Source organism: Oncorhynchus gorbuscha, linkage group LG15 (assembly GCF_021184085.1).
Source record: "Oncorhynchus gorbuscha isolate QuinsamMale2020 ecotype Even-year linkage group LG15, OgorEven_v1.0, whole genome shotgun sequence".
Taxonomy (NCBI): Eukaryota; Metazoa; Chordata; class Actinopteri; order Salmoniformes; family Salmonidae; genus Oncorhynchus; species Oncorhynchus gorbuscha.
The window spans coordinates 71546423-71573233 of record NC_060187.1 but is presented as its reverse complement, the minus strand read 5'-3'; the positions used below and the strand labels follow the sequence as shown (position 1 = coordinate 71573233).

The 26811-nt window shown below is 44.7% G+C and overlaps 1 protein-coding gene across 5 annotated transcripts in view; it reads left to right on the top strand.

Moving 5' to 3' along the window:
• LOC123997943 (cyclin-dependent kinase 14) overlaps positions 1 to 26811 on the top strand; it is a 241577-nt gene that overhangs the window by 93572 nt on the left and 121194 nt on the right. For all 5 annotated transcript variants that reach the window (XM_046302683.1, XM_046302682.1, XM_046302681.1 and 2 more), the window contains 2 exons: positions 3525 to 3645; positions 6141 to 6234. In XM_046302683.1, coding sequence (XP_046158639.1) covers positions 3525 to 3645; positions 6141 to 6234 — 215 coding nt within the window. The remainder of the gene's footprint in view (positions 1 to 3524; positions 3646 to 6140; positions 6235 to 26811) is intronic.

The following is a 26811-nucleotide window of genomic DNA, read 5'->3' as shown; positions in this document are numbered from 1 at the left end:
CAGAGAGACAGGCTGTGATAGACAGACAGAGAGACAGGCTGTGATAGACAGAAAGAGAGACAGGCTGTGACAGAGAGACAGGCTGTGATAGACAGACAGAGAGACAGGCTGTGATAGACAGACAGAGAGACAGGGTGTGATAGACAGACAGAGAGGCAGGTGGCAGGTGATCCACCACAGACCTTTAGGGAATACTACTGTATATGAGAGGAGAAGTGGGGAGAAGCACAGGAAGTAGAAAGCCCATGTCTGGATGGATGAATTAATTAGGCATGTGAGCCAACTGTCTCTAATTGGATTTTCTTAGCAGAAGAAATAAAACAAATTCTGATCTTAAATACTAGTTTTGCTTGTTTATGTGTGTGTGTTTGATAAGCAAATGGGAATAAAAATGTTAATGTCCTCATCGCAGATCACGAAGAAGCACCAGCACGCACACACACGTCACGCATTTACCAGAATCTATCAGACCAGACAAAAATGATCGGCCAAGCGCACACAATCCGTTATGCAAGTATGCTAAATGACTTCCAAAGCATTATAGCATATTTTAAAGCCATTTTATATCTAGTTTTGTTATATATAAATATATTTGAGATGTTAGCAGGGGGTATTGTTACATATCACGCAATCATACATTCATCATCATATATTAGACTGGGATGATGCAGGCGAGAAGTGACACATTATTTAATTTACCCTGTTTTCTATTCTGGCTACACAATTCATGACGGAAACAAGTTGTGTAGTGCAGCATCTGCAAGATTGTTTTTCAGTGTTTTTTGTAATGATAAATGCTGGGTTTTATTTGAACAAATCATCATTTTTTTGGTATATCTTGTTTTTTTCTCCCCGTGGATTTATCGTAGCTTTAGACACAGCAGCCGAGGAGGTGGGGAGTGAGGAGGAGGAAGACGAGGAAGATGAGGAGGAGGCTACACAGAGAGACCTGAAAGTCATTTGACTTCAGAGTGAACTTCATAAGAAGGCTTGGGTTGTTTGTCCCAGGGGGGATATGGAGTCGATTCCAGTCTCCTCTCTGGCTGTATTCTTCTTCATCCCCCTCTTCTCTTCATCCTCCACTCCTGCCTCTCTCTGACCCCTGGTGTTGCCATGGGGACACAGTGTGACAGTAGAATTCTCGACTGAACTTTACACCCAGGGCTACCTGTATGAATGTGTATATGTGTGTGTGTGTGTGTGTGTGTGTACTTTCCTACATATACGTGCGTGGGTGTGTGACCTTCATTCCTGGGCGACCTGGAATGGAAGGCCAGCCAGGAGCCACACCGGTTGTATAGTGTGAAACTGTCGTCTCAATGCCAGGAGTGTCAGTGTTTGAAGGTATGCAGGTCGTTGCGTGCGTTGGTGCATGTGTGTGAAGCCTGGGGGTCAGGCCTTTTGAAATGGAGCCTCTCGCTGCAGTAGGTCTCTCAGGTGTTCTCTGATGTAGAATGTCAGGGCCACCGGGAAGTCACCATTCTATAGAAAGAGCAAGAGCAATCCATCCACCTGTTTCGTGCTGTTACCGTGGTGACTACACTGGAGGAGGAGAGGAGAGGGAATTCAACCCTCTAGGTCCTGGAGTGCAAGTACAGTACACACTCCCACTATTTCCTATCCCTCCCTGTCTTTCTCACTACATCTCTCTACCCCCTTCCTTCTACCTTCCTTCCCTCCCTCCCTTTCTCCCTCTATCCCTCTCCTCCCACTACCCCCCCTCTTCTCCCACTACCCCCCTCCTTTTCTCCCTCCATCCCTCTCCTCCCACTACTCCCCCCTCCTTTTCTCCCTCTATCCCTCTCCTCCCACCACCCCCCCCTTTTCTCCCTCCATCCCTCTCCTCCCACTACTCCCCCCACCTTTTCTCCCTCCATCCCTCTCCTCCCTCTACCATCCATCCCTCCCTCCCCTTCTCCCTCCATCCCTCCCTCTCCTCCCTCTACCTTCCCTTCCTGCCTTTCTCTCTCCATCACTCTCCTTCCTCTACCTTCCCTCCCTCCCTTTCTCTCTCCATCACTCTCCTTCCTCTACCTTCCCTCCCTCCCTTTCTCCCTCCATCCCTCTCCTTCCTCTACCTTCCCTCCCTGCCTTTCTCTCTCCATCCCTCTCCTTCCTCTACCTTCCCTCCCTGCCTTTCTCTCTCCATCACTCTCCTTCCTCTACCTTCCCTCCCTCCCTTTCTCCCTCCATCCCTCTCCTTCCTCTACCTTCCCTCCCTGCCTTTCTCCCTCCATCCCTCTCCTTCCTCTACCTTCCCTCCCTCCCTTTCTCTCTCCATCCCTCCCCTTCTCCCTCCATCCCTCCCTCTCCTCCCTCTACCTTCCCTCCCTGCTTTTCTCTCTCCATCCCTCCCCTTCTCCCTCCATCCCTCCCTCTCCTCCCTCTACCTTCCCTCCCTCCCTTTCTCCCTCCATCCCTCTATCATTCAGATGAACCTACAGCCAGACAACCCATATACTGTAACTACCCCATCAGTCTATTATTCTGGTCTTTTTATGATGATTGGATCTCTCCTCCCTGTTCCTGTCCTGCGTTAACCTCCCAGTCCCCCCCACACACACACACACACGCACACGCACACGCACACGCACACGCACACGCACACGCACACACACACACACACACACACACACACACACACACACACACACACACACACACACACACACACACACACACACACACACACCTCACATCACCCTCAGTGTAAATGATAGGCTCTCAGTGTGTCTGGGATATTGGTCTCTCCTCTCTGTGACACAGCCTATTGTTTACAGGTCAGATTAGTCTGTAAATTACAGTGTTAGACTGTGAGAAAGCCTGGCTCAGCCTCCCTCTGGGTCTATTCTGGCATAGGGACATGTTAACTACCCCCTGCCCTGCATCACCCTGCACACACACACACACACACACACACACACACACACACACACACACACACACACACACACACACACACACACACACACACACACACACACACACACACACACACACACACACACACACACACACACACACACACACACACACACACACACACACACACACACACACACACACACACACACACACGGGGCTGGCACCAGGGGCAGGAAGTCTTGGCTGTTTAAGCTAAATGCTTTAATGAACCAGTCTCACCCCCTGGGAGGACAGCTAGCTAAATGCCACCAGACTCATTAAAACTAGCTGGCTCTGCAGTGCCAGCACACACACACACACACAATACTGTACCGTCAGCTTAGGGGGCATTGTCCTTGATGTTAGATGTTGTGTATGGAGATGGTCTATTGTAGCTTTGAATATGTCTGATTAGTATTCTGATAGCTCTGGTCCTGTTGGTACCCAGGCTCCATGTCAAAGAGCACCTCAGGCAAGACCTGCTCTGCTTTGCACCAGTCAGCTTTTCTCTCATCTTATGGAGCCTCAGTGGAGGGCATTCAATGATAAAGTTAACATATACATTATGTTTCTGTTCCCACTATATGTTCCTTACAGTGTGTGTGTGTTCTCTCCTGCAGGTCTGGCACGGGCTAAGTCAGTCCCCAGCCACACCTACTCCAATGAGGTGGTGACCCTGTGGTACCGCCCCCCTGATGTCCTCCTGGGATCCACAGACTACTCCACCTGCCTGGACATGTGGTGGGTAGTACCACTGACCTTTAACCCCTGACCCCCTACCTCTTTCCACATCCCTCTCCACAACAGGGAGAATAGTTCCTCCTCTAGATCAGATTAGGTGTGAACCCCACAGAGAGTCACAGACAGCTGTGTAAATGTGTTCCATAAGGAGGTGAGGGAGAGACCTGGCCACGTCTCTATCTGGGGTTGAGGAGAAGCTGGGAGACCTGGCCTGGCTGAGACTAAGGCTCAGTATGGACAGAAAGGAACATTTACTGAGGACATGGGCAGACAGAGGCCTTCCTATGGGGACAGACAGATAGCTTTAGTCAGGATATGGACAGGGGTCTTCCAGAGCTGCCGTCCAGGCTGTGAAATGATCCGTGGCCACATCGATCTGGATAGGCAGTCCTCGAGGACGCCCCTTTCCAAGGACCCCAGCTGCATCCCAGCGCGGGTAATTAAAGCATAGTGGGGAGGGAGAGGCAGCGGGTTAGGTGGGCAGTAGAGCAGGTGGGCAAATCCTCAGGGCACTTTTCCACTCCACCGAGACTGGAGCCACTCAACATAGAAAGACCTATACCGTCACTTAGAAAGCAGTGTTCCATGAACAGGCAGCGCTCACATCGACCGCAGTGTGCTCAGTGCTGGGTCACTGGTTTGGGTAACAGTCTGTCCCATATCCGTCAAACCACTGACACGTTAAAGGAACAGATCTGAATCTGGAAGACGGGAGGAAAGGGAAGAATAGGGTGGAACAGAACAGGGATTCTTCCTCTAGTCTATTTTTATGGCTGTTATCGCCTCAGTGAGCCTGCCATTTCACCAGGCACCTGTCAGTCAAGATGACAGACCACTGTGGACCCAGACAGACAGACAGAGAGAGGTGTGACAAGAAGAGTGGAGGATGTTGTTGAAATCCTGTTGTTTTCACACTGTTAGTAGCAGGTTTGATCCCTCTCCCTGCCAAGCCAAACCTCTGTATCTGATTTAACACCAGTCTCTGTATAAAGATCTTGGGAAAATCTGAACAGTTTGGTGATGAACATGTATTGTTCAATCCAGCACCTACTTCAATCCATTGGACTTCTCAAAATGTATAGCGCCCTTCCTGGTCTGTACGTATAGATTATGTTTAAAAAAATTAGAGTTTAAGTCAATGAAAGTGGTGCTGGTGGTTTTCTCTCTGTCTTTCTCCCTTTCTCTTTCGTTCGTTCGTTCTTTCTTTCTTTCTTTCTTTCTTTCTATTTATCCCACTTTCTTTTTCTGCATTAGGTGTGTGGCTGCTCAGGACCGCTCAACATCAGGACCGCTCAGCCGGTCATGTAGAGATGGAGGGAAAGAGAGAGGGAGAGAGGGAGCAGTGTGCACTGGGCCAGAAAGTAAATCTGTCAGGAAACAATAGCTCTCTGACAAATGGGCTCTGACACCTGTTTAAACCTACACACACACCACTCTCCACAACTGGCCACCTCTCTCTTTCTCCATCCCTCTCTCCTTCTCTCTCCACTGGGCATCCCATTATCCAACCATCACCACCTCAGATCGTTGGATAATGGGATGGCCAGTGGAGAGAGAAGAGTTAGTTTTCTGAACAAATACTTTACTGGAGCTAAATCCTCCAGCAAATCAAGACATCAACCATATATTTAGATGTAAATTAAAATATTCCCCAAGAGTAAACCATTTGCCTTTCAAAATATACTGTGCACTTCTACAAAGCCATTTGAGTACACTATAGATTCAATCATGATGAATTGTAGTTGTGGAGGCTAGTATTCTTCATAGAGGGGTTCAAAGGTTTACTGCTGATGGCTCTGGAGCTCTCCAGCTCAGTTGATGCTGTCTGTGTGTCTCTAATGGGGATGCTGTCTGTGTGTCTCTAATGGGGATGCTGTCTGTGTGTCTCTAATGGGGATGCTGTCTGTGTGTCTCTAATGGGGATGCTGTCTGTGTGTCTCTAATGGGGATGCTGTCTGTGTGTCTCTAATGGGGATGCTGTCTGTGTGTCTCTAATGGGGATGCTGTCTGTGTGTCTCTAATGGGGATGCTGTCTGTGTGTCTCTAATGGGGATGCTGTCTGTGTGTTTCTAATGGGGATGCTGCCTGTGTGTCTCTAATGGGGATGCTGCCTGTGTGTCTCTAATGGGGATGCTGTCTGTCTGTCTCTAATGGGGATGCTGTCTTTCTGTCTCTAATGGGGATGCTGTCTTTCTGTCTCTAATGGGGATGCTGTCTTACTGTCTCTAATGGTGATGCTGTCTGTGTGTCTCTAATGGGGATGCTGCCTGTGTGTCTCTAATGGGGATGCTGTCTGTCTGTCTCTAATGGGGATGCTGTCTTTCTGTCTCTAATGGTGATGCTGTCTGTCTGTCTGTCTGTCTGTCTGTCTGTCTGTCTGTCTGTCTGTCTGTCTGTCTGTCTGTCTGTCTGTCTGTCTGTCTGTCTGTCTGTCTGTCTGTAATGGGGATGCTGTCTTAATGTCTCTAATGGTGATGCTGTCTGTGTCTCCCCAGGGGTGTAGGATGTATCTTCATCGAGATGATCCAAGGAGTGGCAGCTTTCCCTGGGATGAAGGACATCCAGGATCAGCTGGAGAGGATATTCCTGGTGAGTCAGCTGTGTGTTTGTGTGCATGTGTACGTACGTGCACAATATGTCTATGCTATCACTGATACACAACATCCTCTCTCAGTTGTGAACCAATGGGAAACTGTCCCACTTTGAGCACTTTTTAGTTAATTCATTAGAATGATTTTTTAATCTTTATTTAACTAGGCAAGTCAGTTAAGAACAAATGTGTATTTACAATGGCGGTGTCATGACGTTGGACTCTTTGGGTATAGCAAGCCCCATCCTCCTCTCCCTGCCTCCCCCTTTCCTCCTTTAACTAGGTTGCTGTGGTCAGAGAGACGTCGTAAATTCCTGAGGATCTCCTCATGGACACACAGTATAGAGAGAGTAGATTTTCATGGAGAACAAAGGAAATCCTTCCACCTCCCAGAACTTGAGGTACGAACAAATTTCATGTTCCAGAGAAAGTATACAAGATCGGTGAAGAATCCAGCTACGAACTGGTCCGTCTGTCACAACTTGGGGAAGCTCATGGGAGACGTTTAATGATTTTGGACTGTTTAATGAAGGAAAACTCAAAAAGGGGATTGGAGTTAACTAAATCAGAGGACCGCCCCTGAGCCCAGTTAGGCTCAGGCGTCCTGGGACAGCCCTTTTCTGCCTTCCGAATAAAACCCCCACTCGGGTTTTCGATCAGCAGACCGAGCTTACCTCAATTACGAGATGGCTAAAGGTTGCAGACCATGTTTTTCTCCAATAGGAGAGGACGAAGGTTGTCGACTATTGCTGAATCTTTTAACCATACCACGTGGTTAAACTCTTAGACTATCGATACCGACAGAATAAGAACAAGTCTTTGATATTAATTACTAGTCTGCAGCTAGGAATTCGGTATCATTGAACGCGAAGAACGACAACCGCCAAAACATCCATTCTATAACGAATTCTCATTTCATGTAACAATATTTACCTTGTTTGTTTGTTTATGCGTTTCTGTGAATTACTTAATTAGTAATAAATAAATAATCTAAGACAATTGATGTATGGATGACACATAGTGAAGACTGGGTTCGTGCAGATAACCAACAAGTTACGACGTTTGGAATGAGACTAACGTGAGGTAAAGTAAATAATTCATTAATTCGAAGACTAATTGATCAGATAAAATATAACTTTGTAATCTGAATATTTTTCCTTGGTGCCCTGACTTCCAAGTAATTATGGTTACATGATTAATCAGTCTAATCGCGTATTAACTAATTACAGAGAATCTTTGATAAAAAAACTACCAGTCTTCAGTTAATGATAGTAAAGACATGACAACGGCCTACCAAAAGGCAAAAGACCTCCTGTGGGGGCTGTGATTAAAATAAAAAAATATAGGCTAAAACACACATCAAGACAAGAGAGACACCACAATACTACATAAAGAGAGACCAAAGACAACAACACGTCATGGCAGCAACACATGACAACAACATGGTAGCAACACAACATGGCAGCAGCACAACATGGTAGCAGCACAAAACAAGGTACAAACATTATTGGGCACAGACAACAGCACAAAGGGCAAGAAGGTAGAGACAACAATACATCACGCAAAGCAGCCACAACTGTCAGTATGAGTGTCCATGATTGAGTCTTTGAATGAAGAGATTGAGATAAAACTGTCCAGTTTGAGTGTTTGTTGCAGCTCGTTCCAGTTGCTAGCTGCAGCTAACTGAAAAGAGGAGCGACCCAGGGATGTGTGTGCTTTGGGGACCTTCAACAGAATGTGACTGGCAGAACGGGTGTTGTATGTGGAGGATGAGGGCTGCAGAAGATATCTCAGATAGAGGGGAGTGAGGCCTAAGAGGGTTTTATAAATAAGCGTCAACCAGTGGGTCTTGTGACGGGTATACAGAGGTGACTAGTTTACAGAGGAATATAGAGTGCAGTGATTTGTCCAATAAGGAGCTTTGGTGGCAAATCTAATGGCCGAATGGTAAAGAACATCTAGCCGCTCGACAGCACTCTTACCTGCCGATCTATAAATTATGTCTCCATAATCTAGCATGGGTAGGATGGTCATACGAATCAGGGTTAGTTTGGCAGCTGGGGTAAAAGAGGAGCGATTACGATAGAGGAAACCTTAGCCTGCAGCTTGGATATGTGCTGAGAGAAGGACAGTGTAGCGTCAAGCATTACTCCCAAGTACTTGTTATGAACTCTAAACCCTCAGAGGTAGTAATCACACCGGTGGGGAGAGGGGCGTTCTTCTTACCAAACCACATGACCTTTGTTTTGCAGGTCTTCAGAACAAGGTTAAGGGCAGAGAAAGCTTGTTGGACACTAAGAAAGTTTTGTAGTAATCACACCGGTGGGGAGAGGGGCGTTCTTCTTACCAAACCACATGACCTTTGTTTTGCAGGTGTTCAGAACAAGGTTAAGGGCAGAGAAAGCTTGTTGGACACTAAGAAAGCTTTGTAGTAATCACACCGGTGGGGAGAGGGGCGTTCTTCTTACCAAACCACATGACCTTTGTTTTGCAGGTGTTCAGAACAAGGTTAAGGGCAGAGAAAGCTGGTTGGACACTAAGAAAGCTATGTTGTAGAGCGTTTAACACAAAATCCAGAGAGGGACCATCTGAGTATAAGACTGTATCATCTGCATATACCTTGCGAAAGTATTCAGCCCCCTTGAACTTTGCGACCTTTTGCCACATTTCAGGCTTCAAACATAAAGATATAAAACTGTATTTTTTTGTGAAGAATCAACAACAAGTGGGACACAATTATATATATATATATGCCGTTTAGCAGACGCTTTTAAGTGGAACGACATTTATTGGATATTTCAAACTTTTTAAACAAATCAAAAACTGAAAAATTGGGCGTGCAAAATTATTCAGCCCCTTTACTTTCAGTGCAGCTAACTCTCTCCAGAAGTTCAGTGAGGATCTCTGAATGATCCAATGTTGACCTAAATGACTAATGATGATAAATACAATCCACCTGTGTGTAATCAAGTCTCCGTATAAATGCACCTGCACTGTGATAGTCTCAGAGGTCCGTTAAAAGTGCAGAGAGCATCATGAAGAACAAGGAACACACCAGGCAGGTCCGAGATACTGTTGTGAAGAAGTTTAATGCCGGATTTGGATACAAAAAGATTTCCCAAGCTTTAAACATCCCAAGGAGCACTGTGCAAGCGATAATATTGAAATGGAAGGAGTATCAGACCACTGCAAATCTACCAAGACCTGGCCGTCCCTCTAAACTTTCAGCTCATACAAGGAGAAGACTGATCAGAGATGCAGTCAAGAGGCCCATGATCACTCTGGATGAACTGCAGAGATCTACAGCTGAGGTGGGAGACTCTGTCCATAGGACAACAATCAGTCGTATATTGCACAAATCTGGCCTTTATGGAAGAGTGGCAAGAAAACCATTTCTTAAAGATATCCATAAAAAGTGTTGTTTAAAGTTTGACACAAGCCACCTGGGAGACACACCAAACATGTGGAAGAAGGTGCTCCAAACCTGAATCCAATCGAGAATCTGTGGAAAGAACTGAAAACTGCTATTCACAAATGCTCTCCATCCAACCTCACTGAGCTCGAGCTGTCTTGCAAGGAGGAATGGGAAAAAATTTCAGTCTGTCGATGTGCAAATCTGATAGACATACCCCAAGCGACTTACAGCTGTAATCGCAGCAAAAGGTGGCGCTACAAAGTATTAACTTAAGGGGGCTGAATAATTTTGCACGCCCAATTTTTCAGTTTTTGATTTGTTTAAAAAGTTTGAAATATCCAATAAATGTCGTTCCACTTCATGATTGTGTCCCACTTGTTGTTGATTCTTCACAAAAAAAATACAGTTTTATATCTTTATGTTTGAAGCCTGAAATGTGGCAAAAGGTCGCAAAGTTCAAGGGGGCCGAATACTTTCGCAAGGCACTGTAAATGGATGAGAGAGCTTCCTACTGCCTGAGCTATGTTGTTGATGTAAATTGAGAAGAGTATGGGGGCCTAGGATCAACCCTTGCGGTACTCACTTGGTGACAGTCAGTGGCTGAGACAGCAGATGTTCTGGCTTTGAGAGAGGTAGTTATCTAACCAGGCCAAAGACCCCTCAGAGACACCAATACTAATTAACACATGCAGTACCTATCTGAATGATGCAATCTGAATCATTGTTGACTGACCAATTGACTGCGTATACTGTGTACTTGTGTACTTGAGCAGTAACCTTTGGGTCTTGATCTAATCAGCATGAGGTCTGTGGGCCTCTTTAACTCAGGGTCAGATAGCTATTCAATTCTTCCCCTAGCTGCTTATTTAAGGAATCGGTGATTAGGGATTAATAAGAATGGTAGATATATTTCTGAACAGGACTCACAGCCTGACTGCATCAATATTTTATGGCTGTGTGAGGTCTCATGAATCCCTTAATCAGCTCATCTGTCCTCCATAATTCCCCCTGTCGGCAGAATTGAAGTGGAGTGTTAATGTGATGAATTCATATTCATTCATCCTCTGAAACAAGTTAATGCAGACAATTACTGAGATGATGGGAGAGAGAAAGAGAGGGATAAAGAAAGAGAGAGAAATAGAGAGAGAGAGCGAGACGAAGGTTGGTAGAGTCAGGTGTGAAGACAAAGAGGTTCGGTTTGTTTTGCCGATGGCTGTCGAGGATAAGTGTGTGGGTGCGTGTGCATCTGTGTGTTTGTATGTCTGTGTGAATCTGTGTGTGTAGGGAGTATGCCCCAGGCAGGGAATCTTACACAAAGCATCCTAGGAGGACAGATAGCAGGGGAGAGAGAGATACTGTATAAAAGCATTTTATTGATTGTCTGTTTTGCCAAAGAGAAAATTGGGGCTGTCTGCTCTCCTCACATCTGTAAGATTCCCCCAAAACCCCAGCCCTCTCTGCCCCCTGCATCCATCCAGTACACCCCTAGAACACACAGACACAAAGAGAGAGGGGTAGAGGGGAAATAGTGAAAAGAGGGGAGAGACCCAGTAGTGGGATGGCCTGTCGCCAGCTTGGGTATCGATGGAGGCGCACCTGGCAGCAGGTCCTTGGAGGGGGTCTGTGTGCCCTTTAGCATGCTGCAGGTGGAGCAGAGAAGGACAGTAGGGGCGGGGCAGAGCAAGCAATGGAAGGGGGTTTGGGAGGAGGATAGGGAAGGGAGGTTGGGGAAGGGATTGGGGGAGCTGTCTGACTGTCTGAGGTAAAATGTAAATGTTATCCAGTGGAGATAAAGGTTTTCTTCAGCGAACACCCCTGGGGTACCTAGGTGGTCCGGATATGAAGAGGGGAGGAGGAGAGGGGAGAGGACGCAGAGGAGAGGAAGGGGGAGAAGGGTAGGGGCGAGAGGAGAAGAGAGGGTGGTGGGATAAAGTCTGACAGGTCTATATTGTGTTCTGATTATCCTCTCCTTATTCTCCCCACAATACCAAGACCTTATGAATCCCCTGTTTTAACAGGATCACACCTGTGTAGTTAATAGCATAGCTCACAGCCCCTGTAAGCCATACACATGAGGAGGCCACAGATGTGCTTATACTAGGCTTACAGTCTTACCTTGACTGTAGAGTCATTATTATTTCTTATTATTGATTCAGCATGTGTTTCTCATAATCCAGATGGCAATAATTAGTGTTTGGATGTTCAAACATTAACTGGCCTTTTGTGGCATTATGAATATGAGTAGGATACAATTGAGGAATTGAACACGTTTAATAAGAGTTTTTGTAAATACACACACAATAGTATGTACAGGTTAAATGGCCTTGTCATGATGCTAGCCCTTTCAGTAGTATGTACAGGTTAAATAGCCTTGTCATGATGCTAGCCCTTTCAGTAGTATGTACAGGTTAAATAGCCTTGTCATGATGCTAGCCCTTTCAGTAGTATGTACAGGTTAAATAGCCTTGTCATGATGCCAGCCCTTTCAGTAGTATGTACAGGTTAAATAGCCTTGTCATGATGCTAGCCCTTTCAGTAGTATGTACAGGTTAAATAGCCTTGTCATGATGCTAGCCCTTTCAGTAGTATGTACAGGTTAAATAGCCTTGTCATGATGCTAGCCCTTTCAGTAGTATGTACAGGTTAAATAGCCTTGTCATGATGCTAGCCCTTTCAGTGAATTGGCTAGCAGAGATGTGAGCAATCCCCCTTCTCCTGTTAGGAGGAGAGGGGGGGAGTTTTACACCAAATTCTATGTCCCTGAATTTGAGAATTTAACAATATTCCTATTTTAGAGAATGTGTAAACGGTCGGTGGAGAAGCCAGCTACGACCGGGTCCATTTTGTTTCATGTTCGTGACCTCATGAAAGACAATACAGCCACATTACCCTAACTCTGTTTATACAGGTTCCTCAGTTATGAGGCTCGCATCTAATTCTTGTATAAAATGAATGAGTAAAGATGAATCTATTTGCGAAATGATGTAATGTGATGTTAACCTTTAAAATTAGAGAATTGGCCTCCCATGTAAAGTTTAACTAAGTCAGTAGCCACGCCCAAATGAATAGACTTTGGTTGGAAATGGTAGACCAACCCCCTTTTCCACTCTTGAATAATAGCCTCCGTGACGAAAATAATCCTTAGGATCCAAATACTTGTCCTCATATTTAAAAAGGGATAATTCTAATTTCAACCCTACAGGCCAGAAAACATAAGAGCTTGCTCCACACGTGAAATGGTATGAACTCTGAACTATTGACCACTCAAGAAGTGAGTCCTAGATTACAGCCTAACACACTGCAGCTGGAATGGTAGCAAATCTAGTAAGAACATTGTCTGACGCAGAAGACCACTAGTGAGATAAACATCTCACTCCACGACGACCCGGCAGAATATACAAAGGACAATGGCGACCTCGACTGGGCAAACCAGAGCCTCACATCACCAGCTCAATCGTAAATACTGATTTACATTCCTTTATACGAACGAGCGATTGTTAAAGTGCATATGCATTCATATTTATGCGAGAATAGCTTTCCATGTCCGATAGAGACCCATGTTCCTTTGTCTTCCTCCACATCCCCCTTTTCCTCTCTGAATCTATGGTGTTATAACCAAACTTGTTTTTGTTTGGTCCACTAGGGATGTTGTGTACTGTATAATGTTATTATGTATTGTATATTCTGTAATTGTTTAATTAGTTAGTAAATAAGTCATTGAGCCAATTTGTGTATGGATGATTAACCAATAATTTTATGACGGGTTCAGATGAGACTGATATTAGGTAAATAATAATTCATGACTGATTGACTGCTATTGATATAAAAGATCAGAGGCAGGTGTCATTAGTTGTCTCTGATTGAGAATCATACTTAGGTAGCCTGGGTTTCACTGTGTGTTTGTGGGTGATTGTTCCTGTCTCTGCACCAGATAGGTCTGTTTTGAGTTTTCAAATTTCTTGTTTTTTTGTAGTCAGTTGTTCATGTGTACCTTAACGTATTAAAAAGAACCATGGACACTTACCACGCCGCGTATTGGTCCTCTGATCCGTTTCGCCTCTCCTCTTCGGAAGGTGAGGAGGAAATTCATTACAGAGATATCATTTAACCATAGTAGAGACACGACAGCCTCATGGACAAGGATGGACATGGACTCACTCACCCAACGTATTGATCCAAAATGGCACCACACTGAGACAACTCTCACTATATTGCATTGGCTAAGAAGTACTGACCCGTCAAATTGAGCCGTTTATATTTTCTCCCACCCCAATCATGTCTCGTCCTGTTGTGTGTCTGTGTACTCTGCTGTCAGCTAGAGGAAGAAAAGACAGATAGAGAAATATATCTGGAAAAATGTCCACCGGTCTGCTTGGCCTGGCAGCTAGACGGTCAGTTAGCATAACAAACAGCTCCACCTGTCAGAGTTAGGCTGACACTCACATTTCCATTTGAATCCCTCTTTCATTCCTGCTCTCTTTTTTTCTTCAACTCTGTTTCTTTGGAATCATGTCCTGCTCAGCTCCTCAGTGTCAAGAGTTGACGCATGGCCAGAGACACGTTTGTGTGTGTGTGTGTGTGCGTGTGTGTGTGTGTGTGTGTGTGTGTGTGTGTGTGTGTGTGTGTCTGCGTGCGTGTGCATGTGCACCACAGGAGGCTGCTGAGGGGAGGACTGTTTAGAATTATGTCTTGAACAGAGCAAATATTATGGCATCAAGTACATGGAAACCATATGTTTGATGTTTTTTATACCATTCCACTTATTCCACTCCATCCTCCCCAATTAAGGTGACACCATCCTCCTGTGGTTTGTACATGTGTGTGTGTCAGCACCGTCTGTCTGTCTGTCTGTCTGTCTGTCTGTCTGTCTGTCTGTCTGTCTGTCTGTCTGTCTGTCTGTCTGTCTGTCTGTCTGTCTGTCTGTCTGTCTGTCTGTCTGTCTGTCTGTCTGTCTGTCTGTCTGTCTGTCTGTCTGTCTGTCTGTCTGTCGTTGGAGAGATTATGCTGAGTCACGCCCCTCTAATAGGCCAGTGTGTTTGTGAAGGGGAGAGAAAGGTCACCTAGCATCCCTGTCTGATAGGTACTCAGTCTGCCAAAAGTCAGTTGGCATTTTGAAAAAAGATTAAGACCCACACTAACACCCTGGTCATTTCCATGTAAAAGGACCCATGAGCACCAGCATGTGAAGTTCATAAGAGCATGTCAAATTTGGTGTGAAATTAAAGCTAAGAGTCTATTTATTTTTCCTAATTAAAGCATAGCATTTTTCAACCATTTGGAATAAGCAAAGGATTTGATTTCTTGTCAAACAGATGGAAAATAGTTCTTAGATAACGTCTACCAGAAAAAAGTCTTAAAAGGTATAAGAAATACATCAAAACACATTAATGTTGAACTAATATCAACACTTATATTTAGTTTTGGAGACATTTGTCCGCCTACTGTAAGGTTAAGAAACATTGCCTTGTGCCTTGTAATTCCAAAACCCCATATATCTTTAAGATATTTTCAAATGTCTCTCCCTTATGACGACGGAGGATAATGAAAGTTAGTTATCAGGTTTTTTACTGATATCAATTTTGTTTATGAATTTATAAGTGGTGAAACTCAAAATTGGTAAAGGAATTTCCAAAACTGTTTAACTGAATTTCTGCAATTGAATTGGCTACAATGGGAAATCATAGTAGTCACAAACAACAGCTGGGTTCACAAGTTTGGACAGCACAGTACAGCACAGTACAGTAAAGAAAAGTAGAGTATAGTTCATTACTGTATACAGTAGAATGCACTAGAGCTGAGTAAACTATAATGTACTGTATTGTACTTTACTGAACTAAACTTGACTGTACTGTACTGTACTGTACTGTACTGAACTCGACTCTACTCAACTTTGCTGTTATGTGCTGTGCTGTACTGAACTCAACTGAGCTCTACTGTGCTGTACTTTGATGTCCCAACATAGACGTCTATTATTGGTTCAGATTTGGTTCTGTCCGGACCAACCAAATTTGGTCTTGTGTAGAATATGTGTGTAGAAAAATACCCAAATATGCAAAGGAGGATATTGTATGTTGTCACGCCCTGACCATAGAGAGCCTTTATTCTCTATCTAGGTTGTTGGCCAGGTATGGTTCCCAATCAGAGGCAGCTGTTTATCGTTGTCTCTGATTGGGGATCATATTTAGGCAGCCATTTCCCCACTGTGTTTTGTGGGATCTTGTTTTTTTGTTGTTGCCTGTGAGCACTCCAGAACATCACGTTTCGTTTATTCTTTATTGTTTTTGTGCAGTTCACTTCAAATAAAATATGTCGAACCGATTTCAAGCTGCGCTTTGGTCCGAGTGTTCTTACGACGATCATGACACATGTTTATACTTTAGTGTACCTATTTAGGATCCATCACCATGAAAATAATTACATTTCTTATCCATAATTATTATTTTCTGTGTAACACAGATCTGGGACCCATGATGAAATTCCGTTACCGGGTGTAAATCCACTTTAATTACTGTAGTTCAATAACCAAAATATATTTTTTCAAAGTCTATGTGTCATGACATAGCTGACACCCCATTATTTCTACATCGTTGCATCTTCATTGGGAGCAGATATTTAAGACTTTTTGTAAAACGTGGACACAAAACAATGATTTTACCTAAATTCTGTTACCAAAGTTTGCATCTGCACAGTTGTTTGTTAAAAGTAGTCCTTGTGCATAGAGTTGTATGGTTTGTTAAACTTTGAAATTAATGTTTTTTGTTTAGCATACATTTTAATAGAAGAATTGGAGTCTTAGCGCAATTCCGTTACTGTATAATTGTCCAACATTTCACACTATGTAGCCAAGCTGAAGGCCTATACTTCACTAGCCGGCTATCAGTTGGTGTATGGGCTATCAGTTGGTGTATGGGCTATCAGTTGGTGTATGGGCTATTTACTATGTGTTGTGAAGCCTATTTGTTTGTTTGCAGCTAAAAACCAAAGGTATCTATGCTGCTTCCCTGAGAGAAGAGAAGCTCATCTCCAGCAGTGCCATTCTAATGATCCGTAACCGAATTAAAGCTATCCCCATTGTTACCTTGCTTCATCCCCGTCGTTGCCATGCTGTATCCCGTCCCCACAGAGCTCCATGGGCAAGTGTGTGTGAGCTGAGAGCAAATCAACTTAAGGCTGTTATTTATTCAAAGCCGCTGCTTTATATGAATGTCAGTGTTCTGTTGTAATCTTCCAAAGCCCTGGCTATCCTGAGCAGACAGCCTGTGGGGGTTTATGCCATGTGTTGCTCTTTTCCTGGTCCTGAGACGTGAGTGGGCGGGGCTGACTGACTGGCTGATTGGCTGACTGGCTGGCTGCGAGTTACATCAGGGTCTCCGTCCCCTCTGTCCGTCTGAATTAGATATGCGTGGTACGAGCCCAGGCCCAATGTAGCTGGTTAACTGAGTGTCACTCTGCTCAAGATTACATCCCCCGGAAGAACAGTAGGAATATGGACAGGTCTATTTGTAGGAAAGGCTGTCAGAGCAGAGGTATGTGTGTGTGTGTGTTTACTGAATACAATGAGCCTTTGCCTTGCATTAGCGTGATGGACGAAGCTGTCACCTCTGTCACCTAGGGAATGACACGTCAATGCACACACACACACACACACACACACACACACACACACACACACACACACACACACACACACACACACACACACACACACACACACACACACACACACACACACACACACACACACACACACACAACAAGGAGAGCATATCCAAAGGATAATGTAACAGTTCATGTTCTTGAGTAAATAGCAAGTGTTGATGACACAAGCACACCCATACTGTCCGCACAGACAGGGAATTGAAACTGAAAGCCACATGTGAGTGGCTGTCTGTTTGAATGTGTGTGGCTGTGTTGGACTAAACATATGTGTACAGTATGTGCTTTGTCTGTCTAAACGTGTGTATTTGTCTGTCTGAACGTATGTGTTAGTGTTTGTGCAGGCGGCCAGAGGAGAGGAGGCTGGTAAAACGAAAGAATACAGGTTGAATTATTCCTAAACCAGGTAATTATCTCTACATCCAGGGAGATGAAGGAATATGAGTTTAGTTTGAGAAGTAAGCCACACGCACGCGCATACACACAGTAATATGAGTTTAGTTTGAGAAGTAAGCCACACGCACGCACACACACACACACACACAGTAATATGAGTTTAGTTTGAGAAGTAAGCCACATGCACACACACACACACACACACACACACACACACACACACACACACACACACACACACACACACACACACACACACACACACACACACACACACACACACACACACACACACACACACACACACACACACACAGTAATATGAGTTTAGTTTGAGAAGTAAGCCACATGCACACACACACACACACACACACACAGTAATATGAGTTTAGTTTGAGAAGTAAGCCACACGCACGCACACACACACACACACACAGTAATATGAGTTTAGTTTGAGAAGTAAGCCACATGCACGCACACACACACAGTAATATGAGTTTGGTTTGAGAAGTAAGCCACTGCACACAACTCAGTTAGATTAGGGAGAGAGAGAGGGGGCTGACCACCCAACGTAACTGTGTGGACAGTGAATGCAGTCTCCCCTGTCTGAACTTACTGAACGCATACTAAACACATTCTACCCAGTGTGAGTGTGAGTAGAGGCTGATCCCTGTGGTTCTGATCTATGGGGTGACCTTTATCTTCTGACCCCTGGCTGGACGGGGCCATGTTCATTAGTGCACACTGTAGTAAATGTTTGCATACCTGTAGAAAAACCTTACAGTCCCTCTCCTGACCTCTAACTAACAGCCCTCTAACTATTGAAACATGTAATCACCTGCCCCCAACTCTTCCTGACTCCCTGACCCTGCAGAGAGCAGAGGCAGCGGATGGGACCCGTTATTTATAGGTTACCCTGTTTGCCCCTCTGGAGCTCTCCAGTTACATGCCACACCCAGTGACCTCTATTTGGGACATTTGACTGTCCATCACCACTTTTGACCCTGCTCAGCTGCGTCTCCTCAGGGCATCTGTCCAATAGGCAGGTGGGACCGGGACAAGTTGAATAGCACAGTCCAGCGCTGTCCGGGATCAGTCTTCAGAAAGCAGTGGCAGAGTCAGGGGTCAGGGGTGAAGACAAAGAGACAAAGCGGTTTGATTGTTTTTGCCAAGGGCTTCTGGGGATAAGTGTGTGTGGGTGTGTGTGTTTGAAAAAAATAGTAAAACAAGGAAAATTCAGACAAGTGGGGACATTTCACCGGTCCCCACAAGGAAAAAGCCTTCCACATGCTTCGGCTCGACTGGAGCCTAGCCAAACTCGGCTAAGCGAACTGAACGAGTGTGTTCGCATACTCTCTTAAAAGACCTTCGCTTGAAAAATTTGAAAAAAGTGGCAATAGTATTGTTAGTCCAACTTGAGACACCGTAGCCAGTATACATCCTTAAAATAGTCCGAATACATCTAAGATGAAGACCAGACAAACCCCAAATTGCTCACTGAGCCCTCAATTTTTTGAATGTGGTTTGGGAATGCCCAGGGGTTTTACGCTTCTGGGGTTGTCTTTCTGACATAATGGGTAGAAATGTATCGTGTTCACAATTTATTTTATTTTAAACGATGACACTACTTCAGACCTATCTGCCAAACAGGGACGTAATTCTGCTGGCTCGATTAACAGCAGCCAAGAAAATTCTGGCCTCATGTTGGCAGGCTCCTCATTCTTTAAGCAGACAGCAGTGGCTGCTGTCATTCATGGACATTATAAACATGGAAATATCTGTAGGACTCATGCATGGGGAAACATATTTGCTCCTTCTTCAAGGTATGACTCTGTAAAAAGACTGCTTTTGTGAACCACTAATCTAACTATGGATTGGGGAAGTCCTTGGGATGGGAATTGTTTGTCTTGTTCAGTCTTGTCACTTGTTTTTCTGTCCCATGTATACCTTATTAAAAATAAAGAAAATATTTGATCAACAACAACAAATATATGAATCTAAGATAATTCAAGAAATCTGCCATTAATTTAGAAGTTTTTGCTAAGTAGATTTTAGTCGTTCAATGTTACATCTAGCTAAGATGTTTTGTTCAGCATTTCTCAAGTGGAAAAGATGTACATGATTAGTCTCTCGTTGAATGACAACAAACACTTATTTAAAGAATCCCTACTGTTGCTAATCACCGACGAAAGGGCGTAGACTTTGGCTACCAACTTCGTCTCGCCTGGAGAAAAAAGGTTGTATGCACGAACTGACAAAAAAAACCTTGCTGAAGATCAAAACGAACAAAAACGTCACTAAATGTCATCATAATGAACTGTTTGGGATGGGAAGCATGCAGACACCTTTAGGGGATAGGTTTAGAGTTAGGGTGGGGGAGGAGTCGTGTGCCCTTTAGCAGGTAGTAAGTGGAGCGGACAAGGATAGGAGGGGAGGAGCTGTCACGCCTGCTGCCCATCATTACGCACACCTGTCACCATCGTTATGCACATCAGCGCTTCATTGGACTCACCTGGACTCCATCGCTTTATTGATTGCCTCCTCTATATCTGTCTGTTCCTCAGTTTGATTACAGTGTCAGCATTAATGTTGTTATGTTTCCCCTGTCCAGATGTTGTCCGTGTTGTGTTTCATGTCTGTTATTTCTGTTACACCAATATTGCAAGCATCAGGGTGTTTTTTGTTTTGGTTGGTGACGTCGGGTCTGGGTGCCACTGCCGAAGGAACCGTGGATGCCTCAGCTGGCTCGTCAGGCTTCCATGCCTTAGCTGGCTCGAGAGGTTTTCTTGCCTCGGTTAGCTCGGCAGGCTCCCATCCCACGTCATGCTTCAGCCGGCTCATCAGGCTCACACGCCTCGGCCTGCCCGTCAGGCTCGCCCAGGCGGGACGACGGGTGGTGCCCCTAGATGGGGGTATCACTATCACGCCTGCCCCCGCTCCCCCTCTCTGGCGCTCAAGGGTGCCAGGCTTGCCCATCAGCACTTCATTGGACTCACCTGGACTCCTTTGCTTTATTGATTTCCTCCTCTATATCTGTCTGTTCCTCAGTTTGATTACAGTGTCAGCATTAATATTGTTATGCTTCCCCTGTCCAGACGCTGTCTGTGTTTTGTTTCATGTCTGTTATTTATGAAATATTCACTCCCTGTACTTGCTTCTCGTCTCCCAGTGTCTGTCCTCACAGGAGCAAGTGGTGGAAGGGTGTTTGAGGGGAGAAGGGGTAAGGAGAAGGGAGGGGTGGAAGGCGATTTGGGGGGAGGAGAGGTAAGGGGAAAGGGTGGAAGGGGGGTTAGGGGGAAGAAGGGGGAGGTGACTGACTGTCTGAGGTAAAATGTAAATGTTATCCAGTGGCGATAAAGGTTTTCTTCAGCAGAGATATGAGGAGGAGATTTGGAGAGGAGGAAAGGGGAGAGGAAAGGAGGCAGAGGCATGGAGGAGAGGAGAGGAGAGGAGAGGAGAGGAGGGGTGGTGGGATAAAGTCTGACAGGTCTATATTGTGTTCTGATTATCCTCTCCTTCTTCTCTCCACAATACTACGACCTTATGAATCCCCTGTTTTAACAGGATCACACCTGTGTAGTTAATAGCATAGCTCACAGCCCCTGTAAGCCATACACATGAGGAGGCCACAGATGTGCTTATACTAGGCTTACAGTCTTACCTTGACTGTAGAGTCATTATTATTTCTCTGAGGTAATAACACCTCTGATCATCTCAATGCCAATCCCCCAACATTCACACAATTTGTTTTTCACTTTTTTATTGATTCAGCTTGTGTTTCTCAAAAAACAGATGGCAATAATTAGTGTTTGAACATTCAAACATTAACTGGCCTTTTGTGGCGTTATGAATATGATTAGCATACATTTGAGGAATTGAACACGTTAAATTGAGACGTTTATATTTTCTCCCACCCCAATCACGTCTCGTCCTGTTGTGTGTCTGTGTACTCTGCTGTCAGCTAGAGGAAGAAAAGACAGATAGAGAAATACATCTGGAAAAATGTCCACCGGTCTGCTTGGCCTGGCAGCTAGACAGTCAGTTTTTGTAACAAACAGCTCCACCTGAGTTAGGCTGACACTAGGGTTGCAAAGGGTCTGAAACTTTCCATTAAATTTACACCTGGTTAATATTGCCTGCTAAACTGGATTTCTTTTAGCTAAATATCCAGGTTTAAAAATATATACTTCTGTGTATTGATTTTAAGAAAAGCATTGATGTTTATGGTTAGGTACACGTTGGAGCAACGACAGTCCTTTTTCACGAATGCGCACCGCATCGATTATATGCTACGCAGGACACGCTAGATAAACTAGTAATATCATCAACCATGTGTAGTTATAACTAGTGATTATGATTGATTGATTGTTTTTTATATGATAAGTTTAATGCTAGCTAGCAACTTACCTTGGCTTCTTACTGCATTCGCGTAACAGGCGGGCTCCTCGTGAGGCAGGTGGTTAAAGCGTTGGACTAGTTAACCGTAAGGTTGCAAGATTGAATCCCTGAGCTGACAAGGTACAAATCTGTCATTCTGCCCCTGAACAGGCAGTTAACCCACTGTTCCTAGGCTGTCATTGAATATAAGAATGTGTTCTTAACTGACTTGCCTAGTTAAATAAAGGTGTAAACAAATAACAAAATATTGGCAAAATCGGCGTTCAAAAATACAGATTTCCGATTGTTATGAAAACCTGAAATCGGCCCCAATTAATCGGCCATTCCGATTAATCGGTCAACCTCTAATTGAAGCTGCCCAGCATCACCCGTTGGGGTGGTGTTGTCATCATGTTTGACAGTCTCCTGGAGGGAAAGGAGTCTTTCCAAGAAATGGCCATATCACAATCTGCCGATATGGACAGCCCCATCAAGAGGATCCTCCTGGACGATGTATTTTGGGAGAGAGTGGTAAGCAGCCTGAATCTCCTAAACCTATAGCAGTAGCCATTGCATGGATTCAGGGAGACAATGCCATCCTGTCTGATGTTCAGACTCTGCTTGCAAATGTAAGGGAAGAAATCCGTACTGCATTACCCAATTCACTGTTGCTCCAAGCAGAGGAAACTGTAGTTCTGATATACATCAAAAAACATGAAGACTTCTGCCTGAAGCCCAAACATACAGCAGTGTTCATGTTGGACCCCAAGTACGCTGGCAAGAGCATCCTGTCTGGTGCAGAGATCAACAATGTCTATGGTTATATCCAATGCAAAAAACATCACTACCGTGTCTCGCCACCTTGGCCTGGATGAGGGCAAGGCTCTTGGCCGTCTGGTGAAGTACACTTCTAAGCAAGGGCTTTGGGATGGAGATGCAGTAAGGCAGTTGTACCAAAGTATCTCATCAGCCACCTGGTGGAAGGTACTTTGTGGATCTGAGACTCTTTCCCCTGTTGCCTCCATCCTCCAATTCCGACCAACATCAGCCGCCTCAGAGTGCAACTGGTCCTTGTTTGGGAACACACACACCAAAGCACGCAACAGACACCAATAAAAGGGCTGAAAAATTGGTGGACATGGAAGAAGACATAGAAGCCTGAGAGGAAGACAACCAAACCTTTAGTTTTTGGGAGATGCGATGGATCATTGGGGATCATTCAATATTCCCTTTCTTTTGTTGTTCAGTGAAATCATCCCATGTGAAGATTCAACTAATTTAATTACAGTTACATTTGTAACTAAATTGTTTTTTATTTCAGTTAGAAGGATTTAATCATTTGCAATTATGTCTACTTATGATAAGGTAAAATGTTTGTTTCTGTCTCTATATGATATGGTAAATACATTCAATGCAAAAAACATTTACATTTCAATTATATTAATATTAATTTGCATATATTTCCATTAATTGCCATATATTCCTGTTAATTCCCATATATTCCCATTAATTCCCACAGAAAGTTTCCATTTCTGAATATTCCCTAAAATGTTCAACCCTATCTGACACTCACATTTCCATTTTAATCCCCCTTTCATTCCTGCTCTCTTTTTTTCTTCAACTCTCTGTTTCTTCAGAATCAAATCAACTAATGGCTGTTATTCATTCAAAATTGTTGCTTTATTTTAATGTTGGTGTTCTTTTGTAATCTTCCAAAGCCCTGGCTATCCTGAGCAGAGAGCATCTGTGTGTTCATGCTCACGTGTTGCTCTTTACCTGGTCCTGAGACGTGAGCATAGCTCCTTATGGGCTGACTGGCTGGCTGCGAGTTACAGCAGGGTCTCCGTCCCCTCTGTCCGTCTGAATTAGATATGCGTGGTACGAGCCCAGGCCCAATGTAGCTGGTTAACTGAGTGTCACTCTGTTCAAGATTACATCCCCCGGAAGAACAGTGGGAATATGGACAGGTCTATTTGTAGGAAAGGCTGTCAGCAGAGGTGTGTGTGTGTGTGTGTGTGTGTGTGTGTGTGTGTGTGTGTGTGTGTGTGTGTGTGTGTGTGTGTGTGTGTGTGTGTGTGTGTGTGCGTGCGTGCGTGCGTTTACAGAATACAATGAGCCTTTCTCCTTGCATTAGTGTGATGGACGATGCTGTCGCCTCTGTCACCAAGGGATTGAATTATTCTCTCACGTCAACACGCGCACACACAGCGGTGCATTAGCAAGGACAGAATATCCTATGGATAACGTAACAGTTCATGTTGTTGAGTAAATAGCAAGTGTTGATGACACAAACAGACATGCTGTCTGCACAGACAGAGAATTTAAACTGAAAACCACATGTGAGTGACTTTTCCTGATCAATGAATGTGGCTGTCATTGATTGTATGTGTGTGTGTGGCTATGTTGGACTGAACATATGAGTACAGTGTGTACTTTGTCTGTCTAAATGTGTGTGTGTGTGTCTGTCTAAATGTGTGTGTGTGTGTGTGTCTGTCTAAATGTGTGCGTGTGTGTGTCTTTGTGTGTCTTTGTCGGTCTGAACATGTGTGTTAGTGTTTGTGCAGGCGGCCAGAGGAGAGGAGGCTGGTTAAACCAGAGAATAAAGGTTGAATTATTCCTAAACCAGGTAATTATCTCTACATCCAGGGAGATGAAGTAATATGAGTCTAGTATGAGACACACACACATACACTCACACGTTTACACACAGTAATATGAGTTTGCTTTGCGGCGTAAGCCACTGCACACGACTCAATCTGATCTGAAACAGAGAGGTGGCTGCCGCCTGCCGCTGGGTAAATAAATGATGTCATTCCAGAAACAGCCGCGGCGGCAACAGCCTGACCACCCAATGTGACTGAGCATCTGTCAAGCCCCAGTGGAGAGTGAACTTGGTCTCTCGGGTCAGAGCTTACTAACCATATTCCACCCAGTGTGAGTGGGAGAAGAGGCTGATCCATGTGGTTCTGGTTCTGATCTGTGGGGTGACTAACCCTTGTCCCCTGGTTGGTCGTGACCCTGGGTCGTGTTCATTAAGGTACATCAAAATGCAGAGCAACTGAAACAAAAAGCTCATATAGTACCCCCATATTTTACTCTGTTTTGGACCATTTTCTTCCATTTTATGGCTACTGGGCATGGCCATTATCTGATGAGCTGGGGTTGTGCTCTCTCTCTCTATGGGTGAGAGGTAGCCTTCAGAGCATTGGACCGAAAGGTCGCTGGTTTTAATCTCTGAGCCGGCAAGGTGGAAAAATGTGTGTTTTTGCCCTTGAGCAAGGCAGGTGGATGTTGATTGTGATGTGTGGATGATGTGGATGTTTTTTAAGGCGGTGGAAGACACATTGATTAAGGCATGTGGAAGACACATTTCGGTTGAATGCATTCAGTTTTACAACTGACTAGGGATCTCCCTTCCCTCTGTCTCTTTCTTCCTGAACTTGGGCAGACTGTGACCTGTTTCACCAGTGACCTGCATGCTGTCTGTCAGTGAGGGACGGGTCAGTTGTAATCCCCTCATAGCTCAGTGACCAGACAGACAAACTATCCATGAACTCTATTCAATCTCTGTCCCTATAGAGAAGACAAGGCCATTGTAAACAACACATGGTGACAAAGATGACACCACTACTGTTAGATGCTCACTCATTAGTTGTGGCTGGGTGGTCTGGGAGATGGTGGAGGTAGTGTGTGTGCTTGCGTGTGTTCCACTTTTTTGTCTCAGTGGAATACCTGGACTCCTCTTGTCGAGAGAGAGAGAGAGAGAGAGAGAGAGAGAGAGAGAGAGAGAGAGAGAGAGAGAGAGAGAGAGAGAGAGAGAGAGAGAGAGAGAGAGAGAGAGAGAGAGAGAGAGAGAGAGAGAGAGAGAGAGAGAGAGAGAGAGAGAGAGAGAGAGAGAGAGAGAGAGAGAGAGAGAGAGAGAGAGAGAGAGAGAGAGAGAGAGAGAGAGAGAGAGTCTGCCTCGGCTATGCTGACTGTTCTGTCCTGACCTTTGACCTGACTGATGGACATGTCTGGAACATGTCAGTTGACCTGGCAGGGGAAAGTTTCAGCGCCTTCCCTCCAGCTACAGTTAACTAGATGTCTCCGGCAGTGTATACGGCATTGAACCTGAAACTGAGAAACTCAGAAGATCTTCCCTCAATCTGCTACAAATGCGGTAGTTTCAGTTGAAGTCGGAAGTACACTCAGGTTGGAGTCATTTTCAAACGAGTCCTATATTGACATAACCTGAAAGGCCGCTCAGCAAGGAAGAAGCCACTGCTCCAAAACCGCCATAAAAAAGCCTGACTACGGTTTGCAACTGCACTTGGGGACAAAGATCATACATTTTGGAGAAATATCCTCTGTTCTGAGAAAACAAAAATAGAACTGTTTGGCCATAATGACCATAGTTCTGTTTGGAGGAAAAAGGGGGATGCTTGCAAGCCGAAGAACTCCACTCCACAAAATAGATGGCATCCTGAAGTAGGAAAAGTATGTGGAAGTAACATCTCAAGACATCAGTCAGGAAGTTAAAGCTTGGTCGCACATGGGTCTTCCAAATGGACAATGACCTCAAACATACTTCCAAAGTTGTGGCAAAATGGCTTAAGGACAACAGAGTCAAAGTATTGGAGTGGCCATCACAAAGCCCTGACCTCAATCCTATAGAATATTTGTGGGCATAACTGAAAAAGCGTGTGTGAGGAAGGAGGCCTACAAACCTGACTCAGTTACACCAGCTCTGTCA